At 42.2% G+C, this 18,034-nt stretch overlaps 1 protein-coding gene across 2 annotated transcripts; it reads right to left on the reverse strand.

Annotated features, from left to right (window-relative positions):
* Positions 1-1,486: 1,486 nt before the first annotated feature.
* On the reverse strand, positions 1,487-14,664 carry LOC310659180 (aldo-keto reductase family 1 member C3-like). 2 transcript variants are annotated; one of them, XM_083402385.1, is made up of 9 exons: positions 11,989-12,656; positions 11,226-11,393; positions 10,434-10,550; positions 9,535-9,612; positions 9,167-9,289; positions 6,418-6,527; positions 3,791-3,956; positions 2,975-3,057; positions 1,487-2,106 (listed from the first exon to the last, which is right to left on the reverse strand). In XM_083402385.1, the coding sequence occupies exons 1-9, from the start codon at positions 12,073-12,075 to the stop codon at positions 2,064-2,066; spliced, it is 975 nt and encodes a 324-aa protein (XP_083258511.1). In that variant the 5' UTR covers positions 12,076-12,656; the 3' UTR covers positions 1,487-2,063. The 2 variants fall into 2 exon arrangements, with proteins under 2 accessions (XP_083258511.1, XP_083258512.1); XM_083402386.1 differs by lacking the exons at positions 11,226-11,393; positions 11,989-12,656 and adding an exon at positions 14,545-14,664.
* Positions 14,665-18,034: the final 3,370 nt, after the last annotated feature.

Consider the following 18,034-nt stretch of genomic DNA (forward strand, 5'->3'; position numbering starts at 1 on the left):
CAAATGGCATATGTTAACTATACCGAAGTTTCTTAATTTTCACCACAGTGTCTTCCGAAACACCAATGGCTTTGATTGGTGACTTAGCATTGCTTTTGCCGGGCAAATGATAGTTGACTGATGGGGGAGAAAAGATTTCATCTCTTTATTATTAATATTGTTCTATTTAGAGACCTGCCATAAACTTTGACATGTTAACTGTTAGACATGGGAGAAGCAGGCCTCAAAGCTAAGCAGATCTCCAGGCAGAGGTATTGAATTCAAACAAATATACTCAGAAACAAAATAACCAATGAAATATGTGGAGGCGTCTGTTGACTTCATAAAACAGAATGCTCAGTATGCAAAAGGAGGGGGAAAAGGATGTAATAGACACTCCAAATGTCCCTATTTCCCAGGGACAGTCCCAGATTAACAGAAGCCATGCTGGTTTCTGATTTGATCCTGGAATGTCCCACTTTTCCTTAAGGTAAAGGTAAAGGGACCCCTGACCATTAGGTCCAGTCGTGACTGACTCTGGGTTTGCGGCACTCATCTCACTTTATTGGCCGAGGGAGCCAGCATACAACTTCCGGGTCGTGTGGCCAGCATGACTAAGCCGCTTCTGGCGAACCAGAGCAGCACACAGAAACGCCATTTACCTTCCTGCTGGAGTGGTACCTATTTATCAACTTGTACTTTGATGTGCTTTTGAACTGCTAGGTTGGCAGGAGCAGGGACCAAGCAATGGGAGCTCACCCTGTTGCGGGGATTTGAACCGCCGACCTTCTGATCGGCAAGTCCTAGCCTCTGTGGTTTAACCCCTATTTTTAACGGAGGGTATGGAGTTATGCGACCCCCGAGCCAAGGAGATTATTAACTGTACAAACTTTAGAAGACATCTGAAAGCAGCCCTGTGTAGGGAAGTTTTTAATTTTTAATGTTTTTATATATATTGAAAGCCGCCCAGAGTGGTTGGGGCAACCCAGTCAGATGAATGGAGTTGGCTCCTATGCCTGAGTCATTTAGTCAAGGTGCTGAAATTTCTCTGTTAGCAAACCTTAAGTTCACCAAATGGGACTACCCAGGATACCCTAAGGAGAAGACTAGGCTATTGCATTCCTATCTGTACAGTGTGGATACGAGTTCTGATTATAGCATTGTTTGTCCTCTTTCTGACTAAATGGGCTTTGCAGATGTACAGACATCTTTAGTACCTACATTTTTAGGTGACAGCCCCTTCATAGTACCACAGTTTTCAGGGGTCCCTGGGCAGAGGGAATGACCAACACTGTATTGGAGGGGGAACACAGGGGAGTGTAGATCCATCACCTTTTCCACAGCAGATGCAATGGCCTCATCAAATGAAGTTACCGGATAACTGATGGAGCTTTCTTGGTCTGACAAGTTAGTGATGTGGTAGAAAGGGTTTCAGAATTCTCTTTTGTTTGTGATGCAATAGATTAGCATAGAATAAATTAGAGAATGGTAAAAACAATGTAGCAGAGGCTGTATACTTTCTTTTCTTTAATGAGGTTACAGCTTCACAATAGAGGTTTAAATGGTAATGCTTTTTTTTTGCAAAATTGTATGCATTTCTACATGAAATCTATGGGTTGCCTGTCAGTTGTCTGAAGATGATTAAAGCTCAATCTGTTTAAAATTCAATAGAGTTATATGACTGTCAGCAGATCCTAATGAAATATTATACTATATACTGAAGCTCTTTTGGGGTGTATGCATGCTGGTTTAATGAGGATTAACACAGTTGCCTGCATTTCTGGACAGTGCATATGGATGTGCCTATAAGCTTCCACACTTCTAAATTTGCCACTCCAGCACAGGGAATGCTTATTAAACCAATATGTGTGCAGTGGAAACTGGTAGCTCTGAAAGTGTCAACAACAAGGTTCCTCGTATTTCCCTATTTCTCCTTTACCTCCAGATTAAAGCCAGGAATCATTTGCAAAGCTCTGTTAGAGCAGATTTAACTTTTGCTGAAACATATTTTTGATACTGTGAGTGCAATGGAACTATGGTGGTTCCTAAGAATTCAAGATCAATTAGAGATGGGAGACGAGTCCTTATTCCACATCTGGTGGGTAATACTGTGGGTGACCAGCAAAGCTGAAACAAAACAAAAGCGAGTCAACACTCAAGGGTTGGAAGATGTACAAGCAATAAAAATTTATCTGTTGCCAGCCATTGCCTCATGAGACCATTTCACACAGTGCATTGTAAGCTCCCCGAGTTTGCCATCAAATGCCCACCCTGCTGAATATCTGGGAGGCTGAAAGTCAAAATGGTCCGCCATTTGCAATATCGGGATGATCATATGTCCGTCTTCTCACTAGAGAAAATAACCCCTAGATGATGAACACAGCCCTGGTTGCTGATCAAAGTGGTACAAAAGGGTTGGGTCAAAGGTCTCCCTCCTCTTCCCCAGCGTCTTTTTGAGACTTTCAGGTAGGGGCAGAAGGACAACTGCTGTTTTGGGAGTCCCTTACTGGCAGTAATGCATGAAGCAGCCATCCCCCCCCCCCGTCAAAAATGCTCTTGGGAATGTCATCACATCATTGTATGGCATTGGTCTCAAGGGTATTTGGAAGCCTGTCTAGGGTCAAATAGGACTGGGATAGCTCAGTCGGTAGAGCTTGGAAACTCTTAATCTCAGGGCCATGAGTTTGAGCCCCATGCTGGGCAAAATATTCTTGCATTGCAGGAGGCTGGACTAGATGACCCCTGTGGTCCCTTCCAAGTCAACAATTCTATGATTCTGCGACATGGACCCTTGTCCGTACACTTGCACCCCACTCCAACAATGCATAGGGCTTTCGTACAAAGTCTCCACAGTATTCCTTCTATAATTTCACCTAATTCTCTATGAAGAGAAGAGATGGATACCAGATCTTTTCTTCCTTTTGCTCTTGCAGTATGAATTCTTGAGTGAACCACTTTCATGTATCCATATGCACACTATTTAAATATGACTTACATATCCATTTTTATGAAGCTCATGCTTTTGTGAAGGCCATCAATGGATTTCATATCCTCCTCAGACAGTTGGAAAGTAAATGCCTGTCAGGGGAAGAAAATAAAATGCTGAGGTGGTTTTTATTCATGTCTTCTTTCTGCACCTCAGAGCTGTGCACCTTTTCCCAGCAACAGAGATACCAAAGCAAACTTTGCTACCACCTTCCAAAGTTCAATTCCTTCATTTAACAGCTTCAGTCCAGATGTCCTCCCATTGGGTGAATTTTATATGCATAGTAATGTAGGTTTGCAATAGAACAGGAGTGGGGAAACTGTGGCCCCCCAGATGTGGATGGACTCCAACTCCCCATCAGTCACCGCCATCATGTCCAGTGGCCAGGGATGAGGGAAGTCATAGTCCAGCGAATGAGGTTCTTTAAGCAGTTTATAGCTAAACTACTGAACTTGCTCCCATGGGAGGCAGTGACAGCCACCAAGTTGGATGGCTTTAAATATTAGACAAATTCATGGTGGATAAGAATACCAATAGTAGTGTTGGGCGTCAGAGAATCCAACTCCCCATAGTAGGTTGCCAATAATGGATAAGACAAGGAACATTAGACAAGTTCATGGTGGATAAGAATACTAATGGAAGCTAGTCATGATGGTTGCACTCTGACTTCACGGTCTGAGGCAGTGATTCTTCTGAATACTCACTGCTGGAAACAAGATGCGCATCTTCCCTCCTGCATGTGTCATGTGACCCGTGAGATCACAGTGTCCAAATGATGTGCTTTTTCGGTATTGTTTTTAAATGGATTAATATTTACTGCTTTACCTGGGCATTTTCCTCAATTCGCTTTCTGGTATAGGTCTTCACCAGGACCACCAGGCCGCGCTGCAGTTGGTAGCGAATAGCCACAAGAGCTGGGCTTTTGTTGTACTTCTTGGCGATCGCAACTAACAGAGGGTCTTCAAGCAGGGGAGGAGTGTTTTGATCTATCCTGCCGGAAAGCAACATGGAGAGAAGGGGTGTTTCTGGTGTCCAGAATATATAAATCTCGCTCTAAAATTAATATTGGCCTAGTCCATCCAATATATGCTATTTAATTTGTATTTAAAGGTCAGTTAGCTGATTTGAACTAATTCATGTTTTAAGAGAGTTTATTTGCTTAAATACAATCTGTATTTGGTGGGGGGGGGGCAGGCGGGCTAAGGCAGGAAAGAAAGGCCCAAAGAATCCTGTGTGCCTGCTGGAGAATTGATGTTCAAATGAAATGGAGGATCCTGGAGGAATGCACAGCTCATTCTCTTGAAGGAGAACTCAATATCTGTTGCTGGTCCCACTTGTTAAAAATAAGCATTTAAGTGGCTTCCAATATAGATAAAACCAATACAATTTAAAATTCTGAGACACACGAAACAAGCTATGTAAAAAGAGAAATGCTATAATTATTTAAATGCAAGGCTGGGTGCAGGGCCCTTTCATCCCTGCCATTCTACTGCTTAAATCAACATTAAAGATAATGTAAACATGATTGAAAAACAGCACGGAATTTCAGAAGCAGAAATTATTAAATAGCCCCCTGCCTGCAACATTTAAAAACATTCGTTTGGGAGAAGTCAATCAGCTATATATATAAAAAAACTATCCTTCTTAGGTAGAATCTCAGTGATTAAAATGAATATTCTACCCAGAATGTTATTTTTGTACCAAACAATCCCTGTGATCAGAGGACTTAAACAATTTAAAGAATGGCAGAGAACTTTAGCAAGATTCGTCTGGCAGGGCAGAAGGCCAAGAATAAAAATGAAGATTTTGGTGGATAAAAAAGAAAGAGAAGGCTTCGCTCTACCAGACATGAAGATATACTATGAAGCTGCTTGTTTAACCTGGGTGAGAGATTGGATAAAGTTGGAAAACCCAGATCTCCTAGACCTAGAAGGCCATGATAACAGGTACGGGTGGCACTCGTACCTGTGGTACGATAAAGTAAGAGTTCACAGAGGATTTCTAAACCATGCATTTAGGGGACCATTGTATGAGGTATGGGAGAGAAATAAAAATCTACTAGAAAGAAAGACCCCCTGGTGGATATCTCCAATAGATGTATTAACCATTAAGAAAATTAACACGGAAGGAAGCAGATCTACATATGAAGAATTGCTTAGGAAAACTAATCAAGGCCCAAAGTTAAAGCCATATGAAGAAGTGGAGAATTTACTGAGTAGATGGCTACAATATCATCAAATTAATACAATATTAAAAGAAGATAAAAAGAGGATGGGATTTGAAGATAAAAAAATCAAAATTTCACATAGATACTATAGAAAGCAAAAATAAAACAATGTCCAAAATATATGAGTTATTATTAAATTGGTATACTAAAGATGAAGAGGTGAAGGAGGCTATGATTAAATGGGCCATACTTTGGTTATAATATAGAATTAGAAGCCTGGCAAGAACTATGGAACGTGAACTTAAAATTTACGGCTTGTACGGCATTACAGGAAAATGTATGGAAAATGATATACAGGTGGTACCTCACGCCGGTAAAACTGTCAAAGATGTACAGAATGAAAAATAAGAAATGTTGGAAATGTGGAGAGGTAGAAGGAGATCTTTTCCATATGTGGTGGAATTGCAGTAAAGTGAAAGGCTTCTGGGAATTAATTTACAATGAGCTTAAAAAAAGTTTAAGTATACTTTTTTAAAAAAACCCGAAGCCTTTCTACTGGGACTAGTTGGAAAAGATGTTAAAAAGAAAGATAAAAACCTATTCCTGTATGCCACGACAGAAGCAAGGACTATGTTAGCCCAGAATTGGAAAACAGAAGTAATACCAACTATTACTGAATGGCAGGTCAAAATGATTAATTATGCGGAACTGGCTAGAATATCGGGGAGAATAAAAGATCAGGATGAACAAAAGTTTTATGAAAATTGGAGTAAATACTTGGATTATATAAGAGACAACTGTAAATCTTTAAAGACACTGGCAGGATTTGATTAACTTCAACAGCTTATGATCAAATAGATAAATGTATAAAATACGTGACATAATGAAAATATATGATACTTACCGAAGGGGAAGAAGGAAGTCCAAAGCTCAACAGAGCTAATGTTATGTATGAGATGTATTAATACAATGAATGTATTGGAATGTATGTTTGATGAAAACTAATAAAAAATTAAGTTGAAAAAAACACTTTAGCAATCAGCAATGGGAAGGTTTCTGAGAATGTCTAAAATGGGAGGGGAAGAGCTTTGTAAATCTCTCTGTGGAAAGAGTTCCCCAATTGTGGGGCCACTACAGAAAAGGCCCTGGTGCTGGTATCCACCACAAGGATCTTTATTAATGTGGGACCAAAAGTACAACCTTCAGAGCTGATCTGAATGCTGGGGAATAGTCGGCATAGGTGGTACCTGAGGTGGTCCCCAAACGTTTTGGCTTCATCTCTTACCAACTTGCATCCCTTTGGGATCCCAGGACACTATATCCTTCCATGATGATATTGTTTGACTTGCAGAAGGCCAGCATCTTGCTTTGGTTCCGATAAGGATGGCATTCAACCTGTGGATTCAAAATCCCCCAACACAACCCCAAAGTGAGAATTCAGATGAAACAAAGAATACCGTGGAACAAAGGAAAGACAGAAAAGCAGAACCATGCTATTATTTCTTGAAATATCCATGTCAGAGGCATTTAAAACGCATGAGTCCGGCTAATTAAAAAGGATGATTTATTGCAAAGAACCAACAAAAAGTCCAGCAGCTGACTCCTGAGCAGCCTCCATAACAGCCTACGATGACTCGACTGGACTCTGGTTTCCCTTTCTCTTACTACGGAAGAAGCAAAGGAAATGCGGTTTCTTCTTGTGCTGCTTCTCCCTCTCTCTGACTTGTAAGCCTCCCCTCTGGCTAAGTCTGCAGCTGATTGGCTCATGTTCCCTTTCTGACAAGCTGCCACTCTCTGTGGGTTCCCACACTCTATCTTCTCCCCTCTCACCAAGATCTTGTCTGCTTGTTTCCCTGGCAACTTGCATTCCATTTTCTCCCTCCTCCTTCTCTTCTGACTCTGCTGGAATGTGCTCTTCAGACAGCGGCAGATTCTTATATGAGGGTTCTACAATCCTGACAATCCAGTTGTTACTTTTCTTAACGTGTGTTGTGTTTTCTGATGTATCAGAATCTTTAGATGACCGTTCAAGCATTTGTGGTTTCCATTGCCACGCTCTTTATCCATGAAATGTGTGTTAGCTGAAGATGGGGGACAGGGCTTATTCCCCCTCAATCTCCTGTCACTCCAGCCCTGTTGGAAATATCCTGATCACACTGTCCTCCCTGCAGTGTCTCTATTTCTGCCCACTCACTCTCTGAATTTTCAATGTTGAGCAGAAAGGTCTCATTGGTTACATGATATACACCAGTGTCCAAGTGAATCAGGGCTGCTTGGGTGCAACAACTTTGCCCAGATGCCTAAATCAAAGGCCCCTCCCTCCCCACTTGAGAACTTCCAGAGTCCCACAAGAGGCTGTGTAGGCCCTGATGATTTGAAGGCCTCCTTCTAACTGAGATGCTTGTTTCAAACATTATGGACTTCTCCACACTTTCTTTTGTCTGAGGTCTTGATTAAATGAGAACCCATTACTGGTTCCAGGAATTTAGGGGAGTCCACCCCACAACTCATAACCATATCTTCTTGTGACTGGATCGGCAACCTTATAGCCTTAAGCAAGTTTTTTCAGAGAATGGCTGTGTTTGTCAAAGCAAAGGTCCTCTCACAATAACCGCTCCCCACATCGAATGGGGGGCGCCTTTTGCGTGGTCGTGCACAGTCCCCCCCCCCAATCCCATGTGGCTCCCGGCAGTACAACCTAGATTCACCCCCGCCCCCAGGATGGACACCTGGAGGTAGCCGCCTACCTCTGCCAATTACCCAATCTTGCTGAACAATATAACACAACACAATGGCCAATAACAATGCCACTAAACACTATTTATAGACTAATACAGACTACAGTATCATATGAGCACTGATCCAGAACATATTTTCTACAGCGTTTATACTTGTTTACATGTAGGATTGGCTTGTTAAGAAATCGAACTGCATCCTTCTCATATTAATTCTTACAAGTCTGGCTGATGAAGAATCAATCAAGATTGGCTGATGAAGCATTGAACGAAACAGATTGGTTATCTGGAAACTCTATTCCGGCGATATTTGGTGACAGATGATGTATATATCGAATTTTTGAATTATTCTAGTGTGACTGGTGAAGAAGATTTAGAGACTTTGGTGTAATTTCTGATCATTTGTATTAGTCTATAGTGTTTAGTGCCATTGTTATTGGCCATCATGTTGTGTTATATTGTTCAGCTTGTCTATATTGCAACACAGGGGTCTAGTTACCTAATCCCAGCTGGAGAGGTGTTGCCAGGAGAGAGTTGGCCAGGTAAGGGGAGGGATCGCCCTGCCCACACAATAGTGGGCGGAACTTACCTGGGAGTTCTCAGTCAGCTTCAGAGCTTCTCCCACCCTGCCCTCCCTCAGTTAAGCCTTCTTTTGCAGGCTAACCTCTTCTTCACAGGTACGTGGATGCTGCTACTTTATGGTTGCTGTTGAAGGGCCGGAAAGGAATTTTCCTGCATTGGCAGGTTTTACCTTCCCCGTAGCAAAGCATCACAACTTTTGCGGTTTCAGGCCTTGGGCGGAATCCTTTAGTCTATCTTCCCTAAATTGGGGTGTGTGTGTGTGAAGCGGTGACCCACACACCCCCTGCGGTGGCGATCCCAGGGTTCCCCGTTAAAGGAGTTGTTTTGAGGGGAGGCATTGGCCATACGCCAAGAGGTTGTCATTGCTCTCCTTTGCAACGGCAGCAAAATGGGGGGCGGTCTCTCTGCTTGAACAGACGTTCTCCAGAGCCAGCCCAATCCCCACACATTCTGGATAACCCTGATGTTCCCCAGATCCCCGGCTGGGGACTGGGAGGGAAAAATGCCCAATGCCTAAGTCAAGGTCTCCCTACATATGAAGCTTTAATAAAGTTGTGGCCAAATTTTAATCCCATAACATGTTGTCTCGAGTCATTATTCCACTCGGGTGTTGCCCGGGGTTGGGGGGTCTCTGCCTGTCCATACAAAAAGAGCTTAAATAAAGAAGCTTTCAATAGCATTTGGAACAAACCCCTACAAAAGGCAAACATGCTTGACCTGGTTTATCACTGGCTTGTATTTCAACCCTGGCTTGTTGAGGATCATTTCCAGCTGCTTACGGGTGAAGTTGGACACTCCGATGGACCTCACCAAGCCGGCATCTTTGCACGCCTCCATTGCCTGGCAAAGAAAGCACAACATGTTTGTTGAGTGATGTTTGTTTGTTGAATAGCTGGGACCACACTCCCCCCCCCATTAAGATTGGAGGCTAACTCATATACTCCCAAGACTGTGCAATAATTCACCAGCTCTCATAGGAGCCATTGTGTGAGTCATTGTTCTGGAATTGCCTCCTCTGGTGGAAGGCTACTGTGCTCTGTATCCCAATGACTCAAGGGCTGGATTTGCTAATCCCAGGCACCTACCTCCCATGTCTGACGAAGATCTACATTGTCAAAAATTGTTTTTTTGTCTTCTCCTGTGGGAAGTAAATCTGGTCCAGGCTGGAAAAGAAGGAGGCGGAGGGAATAAGTGCAGGGCAGGCCTAGAGGTTCTCTTATCTCTGTAATACTATCTAATACTAATGGACAGTGATAGAAAAAGGGAGATAAACTTGCAAGGGCCGATACCACAGTGCAAGGATCTGTGGGAAACTCAAATCACTAGCACCACGTTTCACATTCTTGTTTATTCAAGAGGGATGCAGTGCTATTTTAGCCAGGAAAAAAAAATTTACATTGCAATATTAACTCAGTATCGTCTCTTTTAATCCAGTGGTTGGCAATCAGTGTTTCTCCAGGCTTTGCTGGCCTCCAAGTCCCATCTGCTGCAGCCAGCAAGGACAATGATCAGGGATGATAGGAGTTGCAATTGAGCAACATCTGGAAGGTCACAGGTTCCCCAAACATGCCCATCCCCAAACAATTCTTTCTGTGCCCCATAGAACAAACTGTCTTCTCTCTCTGCACAGGTCCTCATCTCTCCATCTCTCCAAGCCTTTTTTTCTTCCCTTGCTCCCTCGCCAAGTCCTGCTATGCAGATGATTTCTTTCTTATGATGCCCATGTAGTTAATGTCATCAGTATATGAAAAGGTTTTCTTTAACTGGTATGGTTTCTCCCCCCCAAATCTGGGAGCGATCATTCTTTGATTGAGATATGGTATAGCAGAGAACTGTCAGCATCTCTAGGAAATGACAATTCCTAATGTTCCTTGAGGTTGTCAAGTATTTTAGTAGTCTCTCTCCCTCTCTCTCCCTCTCTCTCTCTCTCCTCCATTCAGATATTGTACTCAATACTTGCATTATGACATAAATAATTATTTACCTTCAGAGAATATGGATTGTGAATTATGAACAGATCCATGTAGTCAAACTGAAGTTTCTTCAGTGATTCTTCTAAGCATTTCCGAACCAGCTCAGGGCGGTGGAAGGTACTCCAGAGCTGTCAAAAATATAAAGAGATTTATATTTTCACACAGCCATAGAGTTTTTGGGTCTCGGGACACTTTAGCTGTGGCAGATGACTATTCTGGTGTGCATGGTGTTAAGGGCAAACTCAAATATTGTTCTGAAGAGTATTCTGAATTGCTGTGGTGAGGTAAAGTAATTATAAAGTCATCATTGCTAATATACAGTATTTTTACCATTTATTTATTAAATTTATATATTGCCCTTCATCAAAAGATCTTGGAGCAGTTCCCAAGATAAAAGCACAAATAAACAGTCAAAACAGAAGCAACAAAACTGTAATCCCTCCTCAAACAAACAGGTTTAAAAAGGGTGTAGAATATGAATCAGCCCAAGGCCTGGTTGAACAGGAACATTTTCTCCTGGCGCCTAGAGGTGTATGATGAACCTCCCTGCAAAGAGCATTCCCCAAATGGGGAGCCTTACAAGAAAAGGCCCCGTTCTCGTTTTGCCGCCCTCTGAGCCTAACATGGAGGAGGCACATGAAGAAGAGCCTCAGGGGATGAACATAGTATCTGGGTAGGTTTATATAGGGAGGGGCATTTTGCTCCAATTTTGTTAAATAATGTCTGTGAACTATGCAGTTGCATCACGATGCAGGCACTATATTTTACCCTTTAAAATAAAAAATAAACAATGCCAAACTCACCTTTCCAGTGTAGAAAATGTCTTTCCTTTTTACTGTTCCATCTGAAATCTTCGCACGAACGGCCCTTCCAATGTCCTCCTCGTTCTGGTATACATATGCGCTATCAATATGACGGAAGCCGACTTCTATTGCTATTTTTGCAGCCTCCTCACACTTACTTTTTGGAACCTGCCGGTTGAAAAGGTGAAAAGGTTAGTCAAGGTCTCTGCTTCAGTGGGGAAATTAATATCAAAGGTTACTTGTAAGTCACATTGAGTATCAGTGGACATTGTCAAACTACCCCCTCAGTCCCAGGGACTAGACACATCAAAGGTAAAGAAGTGTCCAGAATAGTTAGCTAATGGCTGGTAATTTTGGATAATATTGTTACTCCTAACAAAAGTAATAGTGGGCACTTACAATTCTATAGAAAGATTTTTAAAAATATCACTAGAAGTTTTGCACTGGGGACTTTGAATCCTGCAGCAACTCACACTGGAAACTCAGCTACAACCATCCAAGCCTTGCACAAAACATTATTTGCTCCTGTTTCTGCAGGCTCAGGACCCTTGTTGAATGAGAAGCAGCACTTTATGTGCTGCAAAGCATCTGTTGCATTCTTGGCTGCTGTGACCCAAGAAGTTCTCATGCACAATTGGCTTCTCAGATCAGGTGAGGTATCTTGTGCTGTGCTTTGCAATGTATGAAGCACCCAGCAGCTGGCAGGCATTTTGCTCTTCAAAAACAAGTTACTACAATCATGAGAGTTAAATGTTTTACTTACAGTGCCCGGGGAATTGGGTCCAAAACCCAATATGGGGATTTTGTTCCCATCATTCATTGTAATGCCACGGTCTTTGCTGAGTGCCATTTTCTGCTTCTATGCTTGTTCAGTTCTTGGTTCCAGGCTGAAACTGATCAACACTTTTCTGTCAAAAGGCAAAACTCGAGTGAGAAAAATGAATTTGTGTTTCCAATGAAATGTCTTCTGTTGGCACAAAAGGAGGGGAGTGTCTAAGCAAATGCCCTGAAGAAATGAGAGAGAAGGGTGGGGAAACTTCCTAACCTATGCCCAAATTTTTATCAGTAATTTTCAGCAGAATGTCCTTTGGTACACTAGCAGCTTACATTGTTGTCTTCTCAGAATTGCTTTTACAGAATAGATAATAGCTTTCTTCTTGTTCTTCTTGTTCTTGTTCCTGTTCTTCTTGTTCTTCTTTGCATTCCAATAAAGGAAAGCAGAGGGGTGAGCGGACTTAAGCATTTGCGTTTCGAGGTCCCCAGGGCCACCCCAATAACTCACACATCACACAGAATTTTTATTTAAGATTTTTTGGCATAATTTTGGCCACAACTTTATTAAAATACAAATTTGTGAGTGGCTGCTTAGGCATTGGTTGCGACTATCCGCCCCCACCATGGGGGACAGACTGACATTCTGCACGATGCGAAAGTAAGAAAAGGGGAATACACTTGGGGGTAGCGTCGGAGCAGGGAACCTGCCCTCAGCCCTCCTCAAATGCAACCAGGAGCTCATTGCTATGGCCCGAGCCCCCTTGACAGAGTGGACAAGCAATAGTTAGCCCCCGATTTCTGGCTGTCAATCAACAAATGGCAACATTAACTTCTTCCCAGCAACAAGGGAAGCCCCAATCGCATCAGTGGCCAACGATCAATTATCCCTCCCCCAACTTTGGAGTGTCCTGGCGGCCCCCACCGCAACACGTGCTCTCCATGAAGGAGAACACGCTTTGTCCTATGCAGCGTTCAGGCACCCTTAAAAAACTGTTGTATCTTGATAGCCAAAAAAAGCAAAGGAATAAAAATATTATGTTTAAAACAAAATTCACATATATTATTGCTAATGATTTATATTTTAATTTATTACAATCTTTTAGCCAGCATATTGCCCTTTCTATGTTACATAATGCCTGTGAAATATGCACCTCGGTAATGATAATTGTTCATAAAAGAAATAAAATTCAAACTCACCTTTCCGCAATGTTATGTTAAAATGTATGCACGATTTGAAGTAAAGCAGCAGATGAGAATTGCAGTTTAATAATTTATAATTAATGTATATCATGGCTAAACTCTCCTTCATGGATCACTGCCTTGTTGTGGTGAAGGGGCTTGAATAACCCAGAGAAGCTATGAGCTATGCCATGCAGGGCTACCCAAGACAAACAGGTCATAGTGGAAAGTTTTGACAAAATGTGATCCACCTGGAGCAGGAACCAGCAAGCAACTCCAGTATCCCTGCCAAGAAAGCTCCATGGACAAAGACAACAGGCATATAAAAGATATGATGCTGGAAGATGAGCCCCTCAGGTCAGAAGGAGTCCAACATTCTACTGAGGAAGACCGCAGGACAAGTACAAGTAAATTCAGAGAAAAACGATAACAAACCTTTGACAAACACAGACAGCATCTTAAAAAGCAGAGACATCACCTTGCCGACAAAGGTCCGTATAGTCAAAGCTAGGGTTTCCCCAGTACAGTGGTACCTCAGGTTACAGACGCGTCAGGTTACAGACGCTTCAGGTTACAGACTCCGCTAACCTAGAAATAGTACCTCAGGTTAAGAACTTTGCTTCAGGATGAGAACAGAAATCATGCAGCAGTGGCATGGTGGCAGCGGGAGGCCCCATTAGCTAAAGTGGTGCTTCAGGTTAAGAACAGTTTCAGTGAAGAACAGACCTCTGGAACAAATTAAGTTCTTAACCAGAGGTACCACTGTAGTGATGTATGGAAGTGAGAGCTGGACCATAAAGAAGGCTGATTGCCGAAGAAGTGATGCTTTTGAATTATGGTGCTGGAGGAGACATTTGAGAGTCCCATGGACTGCAAGAAGATCAAATCTATCCATTCTTAAGGAAATCAGCCCTGAGTGCTCCTGGAAGGACAGATCCTGAAAGCTGAGGTTCTAATACTTTGGCCACCTCATGAGAAGAGAAGACTCCCTGGAAAAGACCCTGATGTTGGGAAAGATGGAGGGCACAAGGAGAAGGGGACGACAGAGGATGAGATGGTTGGACAGTGTTCTTGAAGCTACTAACATGGGTTTGACCAAACTGAGGGAGGCGGTGGAAGACAGGAGTGCCTGGCGTGCTCTGGTCCATGGGGTCACGAAGAGTCGGACACGACTAAACAACTAAACAACAACAACAATGGCTAAACTATAAGAAATGCAGCAGCTTCATAAGGTAAGAAAAGAGTATGATGGAAGGGTGGATGGGAAGTCAACAGACATGAGAGATTTGTTTTGATGGTTGTTTAAAACAATTTGTAAAATTTGAAAAGTTAATTTAAAAATATTATTAAAAAACAACTCATTTACCTTTCCATTGTAGAAAATGTCTTCCCTTTTAACTGTTCCATCTGCAAATCTTCTCACAAATGGATCGCCCAACTTGTTCCTCAGCCTTGTACTCATAGGCACCATCAATATGGCGGAAGCTGACTTCTATTGCTATCTTTGTAGCCTCCTCAGACTTAGTTCTTTTAGCTTGGCAGCTGAAAAGGTAAAAAGCTGGTTAAAGTCTCTGCTTCAGTGGTGTACTCTGTATGAAAGAGTACCTGTAACTAACATTTGAGTTCCAGTTACCTCCTGAGAGGATGCCTGGGTCCTCTGGTGGGCTCCCTCTCATGTAGGTGAAGTGGTTGTGGCTGGCAATGGCAACAGTGCTCCAGTCAAGGCTGCTTGGTGGAGAGCTGCCATTTTAATTCTCTACAATGCCCCCCCTTCAGTAGTATCACTTCTAGTTGCATTGTGGGAAATAAAGATGGTAGCTCCCAGACCCAGCTATCCACTGAAATTAGGTTACCACATACTGATTTCGGGCCTGTGATGATTTATTTGGCAGTCTGATGGATTATATATCCCATCCTTCCCTACCTGTGTTGATTTAGGAAGACGACTCAGTTTTTCCCCTATCTCCTTGCCTTTTGCTATCTTTTAACCTCTGCAATAATTAAAGGATTCCAAACCAGCAATTCATCAAATTGTCAGTTATGTTGGATAATAGGTGTATGTTGAGGCATATGCTGTTTGCAGAATGCTTAAAAAAAAAATCAAAATCAAAATGTTTCTGAAACAGGAGTGATATCCAAGAAGGAATTGAGAGAATAGCAAGAGGAAGGAAGGATGTCCGGCTCCCCTCATCTGCCTGTATATTTTTATGTAAGATGGAATAGACATATGAATTGGAAAAGGAAATTTTCCTTCTAAAAGAAGTGGTAGCTTTTATTTGGCAAATTTATTGTTCCTTTGCTATCTCTAAACAGTGTCTGAGCTCTGCTACTACCTGCCCCTCGGTCATAGTGTCAGGCATTTTGCTATTCAAAAACATAGTGCCACAATTATGAGATTCAAGCGTTTTACATACAGGATCCGAAGAATAGGTTCCAAATCCCAGGACAGTACAGGGATTTTGTTGCCATCATTCATTGTAATGCCATGGTCTCTGCTGACAGCCATTTTTGTTTCTGTGCCCATTCAGTACTTGACTCAAGACTGAAATTTTACCACATTCTTCTGCTGAAAGCAGACACTCGAGTGAGAAAAATGAATAGAGTGTGCATTTTTAAGGAAACATCTTCCTTGGACATGATGAAAGGGAAGCGTCTAAGCCAGTGTTCTGTTGAAGCTACAAAGAAGGGCAGGGACACTCCCTATCTTGCTCCAGACTTTGGATTAATGTGATTCCAACAAAGAGTTGCAGTGCTTACATGTTAACTATACCAAAGTTTCAAAATTTTCACCACAGTGCCCTCCACAACACCAATAGCTTTGATTGGTGATTTCCCTTTTGTTTGTGATACAGTGGTACCTCAGGTTACATATGCTTCAGGTTACATACGCTTCAGGTTACAGACTCCGCTAACCCAGAAATAGTGCTTCAGGTTAAGAACTTTGCTTCAAGATGAGAACAGAAATCGTGCTCCGGCGGCGCAGCAGCAGCAGGAGGTCCCATTAGCTAAAGTGGTGCTTCAGGTTAAGAACAGTTTCAGGTTAAGTACGGACCTCCGGAACGAATTAAGTACTTAACCTGAGGTACCACTGTACAATAGATTAGCATAGAAGGAATTAAGGAATGCGGAAAATAATGCAGCAGAGGCTGTGTACGTTCTTTTCTTTAATGAGGTTACGACTTCATGCTAGAGGTTTAAATGGTAATACTTTTTTGCAAAATTGTATGCATTTCTACATAAAATCTATGGATTGCCTGTCAGTTGTCCGAAGATGATTAAAGCTTAATCTGTTTAAAATTCAATAGAAAACTTTGAGTCAGAAAAATGAAGTTCCTGTTTCCAATAAAATGTATTCTGTTGGCACGATAGGAGGGGGAAGTCTAAGAAAATGCCCTGAAGAAATGAGAGAGAAGGGCAGGGAAGTCCTTGGCCAAATTTTTACCAGTAATTTTCAGCAGAATATCCTTTGATGCCCCACAGTTACCATTTTGCTGACTTAGTAGTATTGCTTTCACAAGATAAATAATAGCTGTCTGATTTGTTGTTGTTGTTTAGTCGTTCAGTCATGTCCGACTCTTCGTGACCCCATGGACCAGAGCACGCCAGGCACTCCTGTCTTCCACTGCCACCCGCAGTTTGGTCAGACTCATGTTTGTAGCTTCGAGAACACTGTCTAACCATCTCGTCCTCTGTCGTCCCCTTCTCCTTGTGCCCTCCATCTTTCCCAACATCAGGGTCTTTTCCAGTGAGTCTTCTCTTCTCATGAGGTGGCCAAAGTATTGGAGCCTCAGCTTCAGGATCTGTCCTTCCAGTGAGCAGCTGTCTGATTAATAATAATAATAATAATAGCATTCCAATAACGTATTGCAGAGGCCTATTGCAATCTTTGATCAAGAAACATCACCTCTTTGTTAGATTAGTAAATGTTAAACATAGGAAAAGCAAGCCTAAAACCTATGCAGACCTTTTCTTCAGGCTGTAGTATTGAAACGAAAACACGTATGCTCAGAAACAAAATAATAAATGAAATATATGGAGGCATCTGTTAACCCAACGAAGCTGGGTGTTCTGAGTGGAACATGGCACCGTGTGCACAACGCTCAGCCTGAATGCAGATTAAAAGGAAGAGTGTCCACAGACTCAGCCTTTACTGGAGGGTTCAGGTTATGCAAAGCAGGGGCTGAGTGGGAGACAGCAAGTAGCAACAAATGATTTCAGCAAAGACATTTTGAATATTGTTACAGATTCCAGAGGATAGAATGCATGCGTATAACATGGCCAGAAGTCATTTCAGGTTGTGCTGGCAGACAATTGAAACCCTGTGCTCTTTACTCCTCACAGCCAGCAGAGGACCTCAGAGCCAGCCATGGTCATTCCTGCCCATCCCTTCCTCAGACGTGGAAGCAGCGACTTTGTAATTTAGAAGTTTCCCACCAGATGTCAAAGAGAAAAACAACTACCTGATTTTTAGAAGACATCTGAAGACAACCCTGCTTAGGGAAGCTTTTAATGTTTAATAGGTTATTGTATTTTAATATTCCATTGGATGCCGCCCAGAGTGCCTGGAGAAACCCAGCCAGATGGGCGGGGTATAAATAAATAATATGATATGATATGATATGATATGATATGATATGATATGATATGATATGATATGATATGATATGATATAACATAACTGGACTAGATGGGCCACTGGCCTGATTCAGCAGGCTCTTCTTATTTTCTGAAGTTATTTCAAATAATCTTGGCAATAAATCTCAGGCTATGCAGCTGCTTCTTTTTATGAATGTTAATCCTCCCCCCCCCTTGTGCTATTTTCATTATATGAATCACCCCCTTGAAACTGCTATTTG

This window comes from Podarcis tiliguerta (assembly GCF_965153285.1).
Source record: "Podarcis tiliguerta genome assembly, chromosome: 10".
Lineage (NCBI taxonomy): Eukaryota > Metazoa > Chordata > Lepidosauria > Squamata > Lacertidae > Podarcis > Podarcis tiliguerta.

Bases quoted from the DNA above. Each gene is read 5' to 3' on its own strand.
- LOC310659180 (XM_083402385.1), bottom strand. From the start codon at position 12,075: ATGGCACTCAGCAAAGACCGTGGCATTACAATGAATGATGGGAACAAA. The intron at 9,613-10,433 runs GTAAATAATTAT...CTTCTTTTCCAG, and splicing joins ACAATCCATATTCTCTGAAG to CCTGGACCAGATTTACTTCC. The intron at 9,290-9,534 runs GTAGGTGCCTGG...TTTCTTTGCCAG, and splicing joins ATCTTCGTCAGACATGGGAG to GCAATGGAGGCGTGCAAAGA.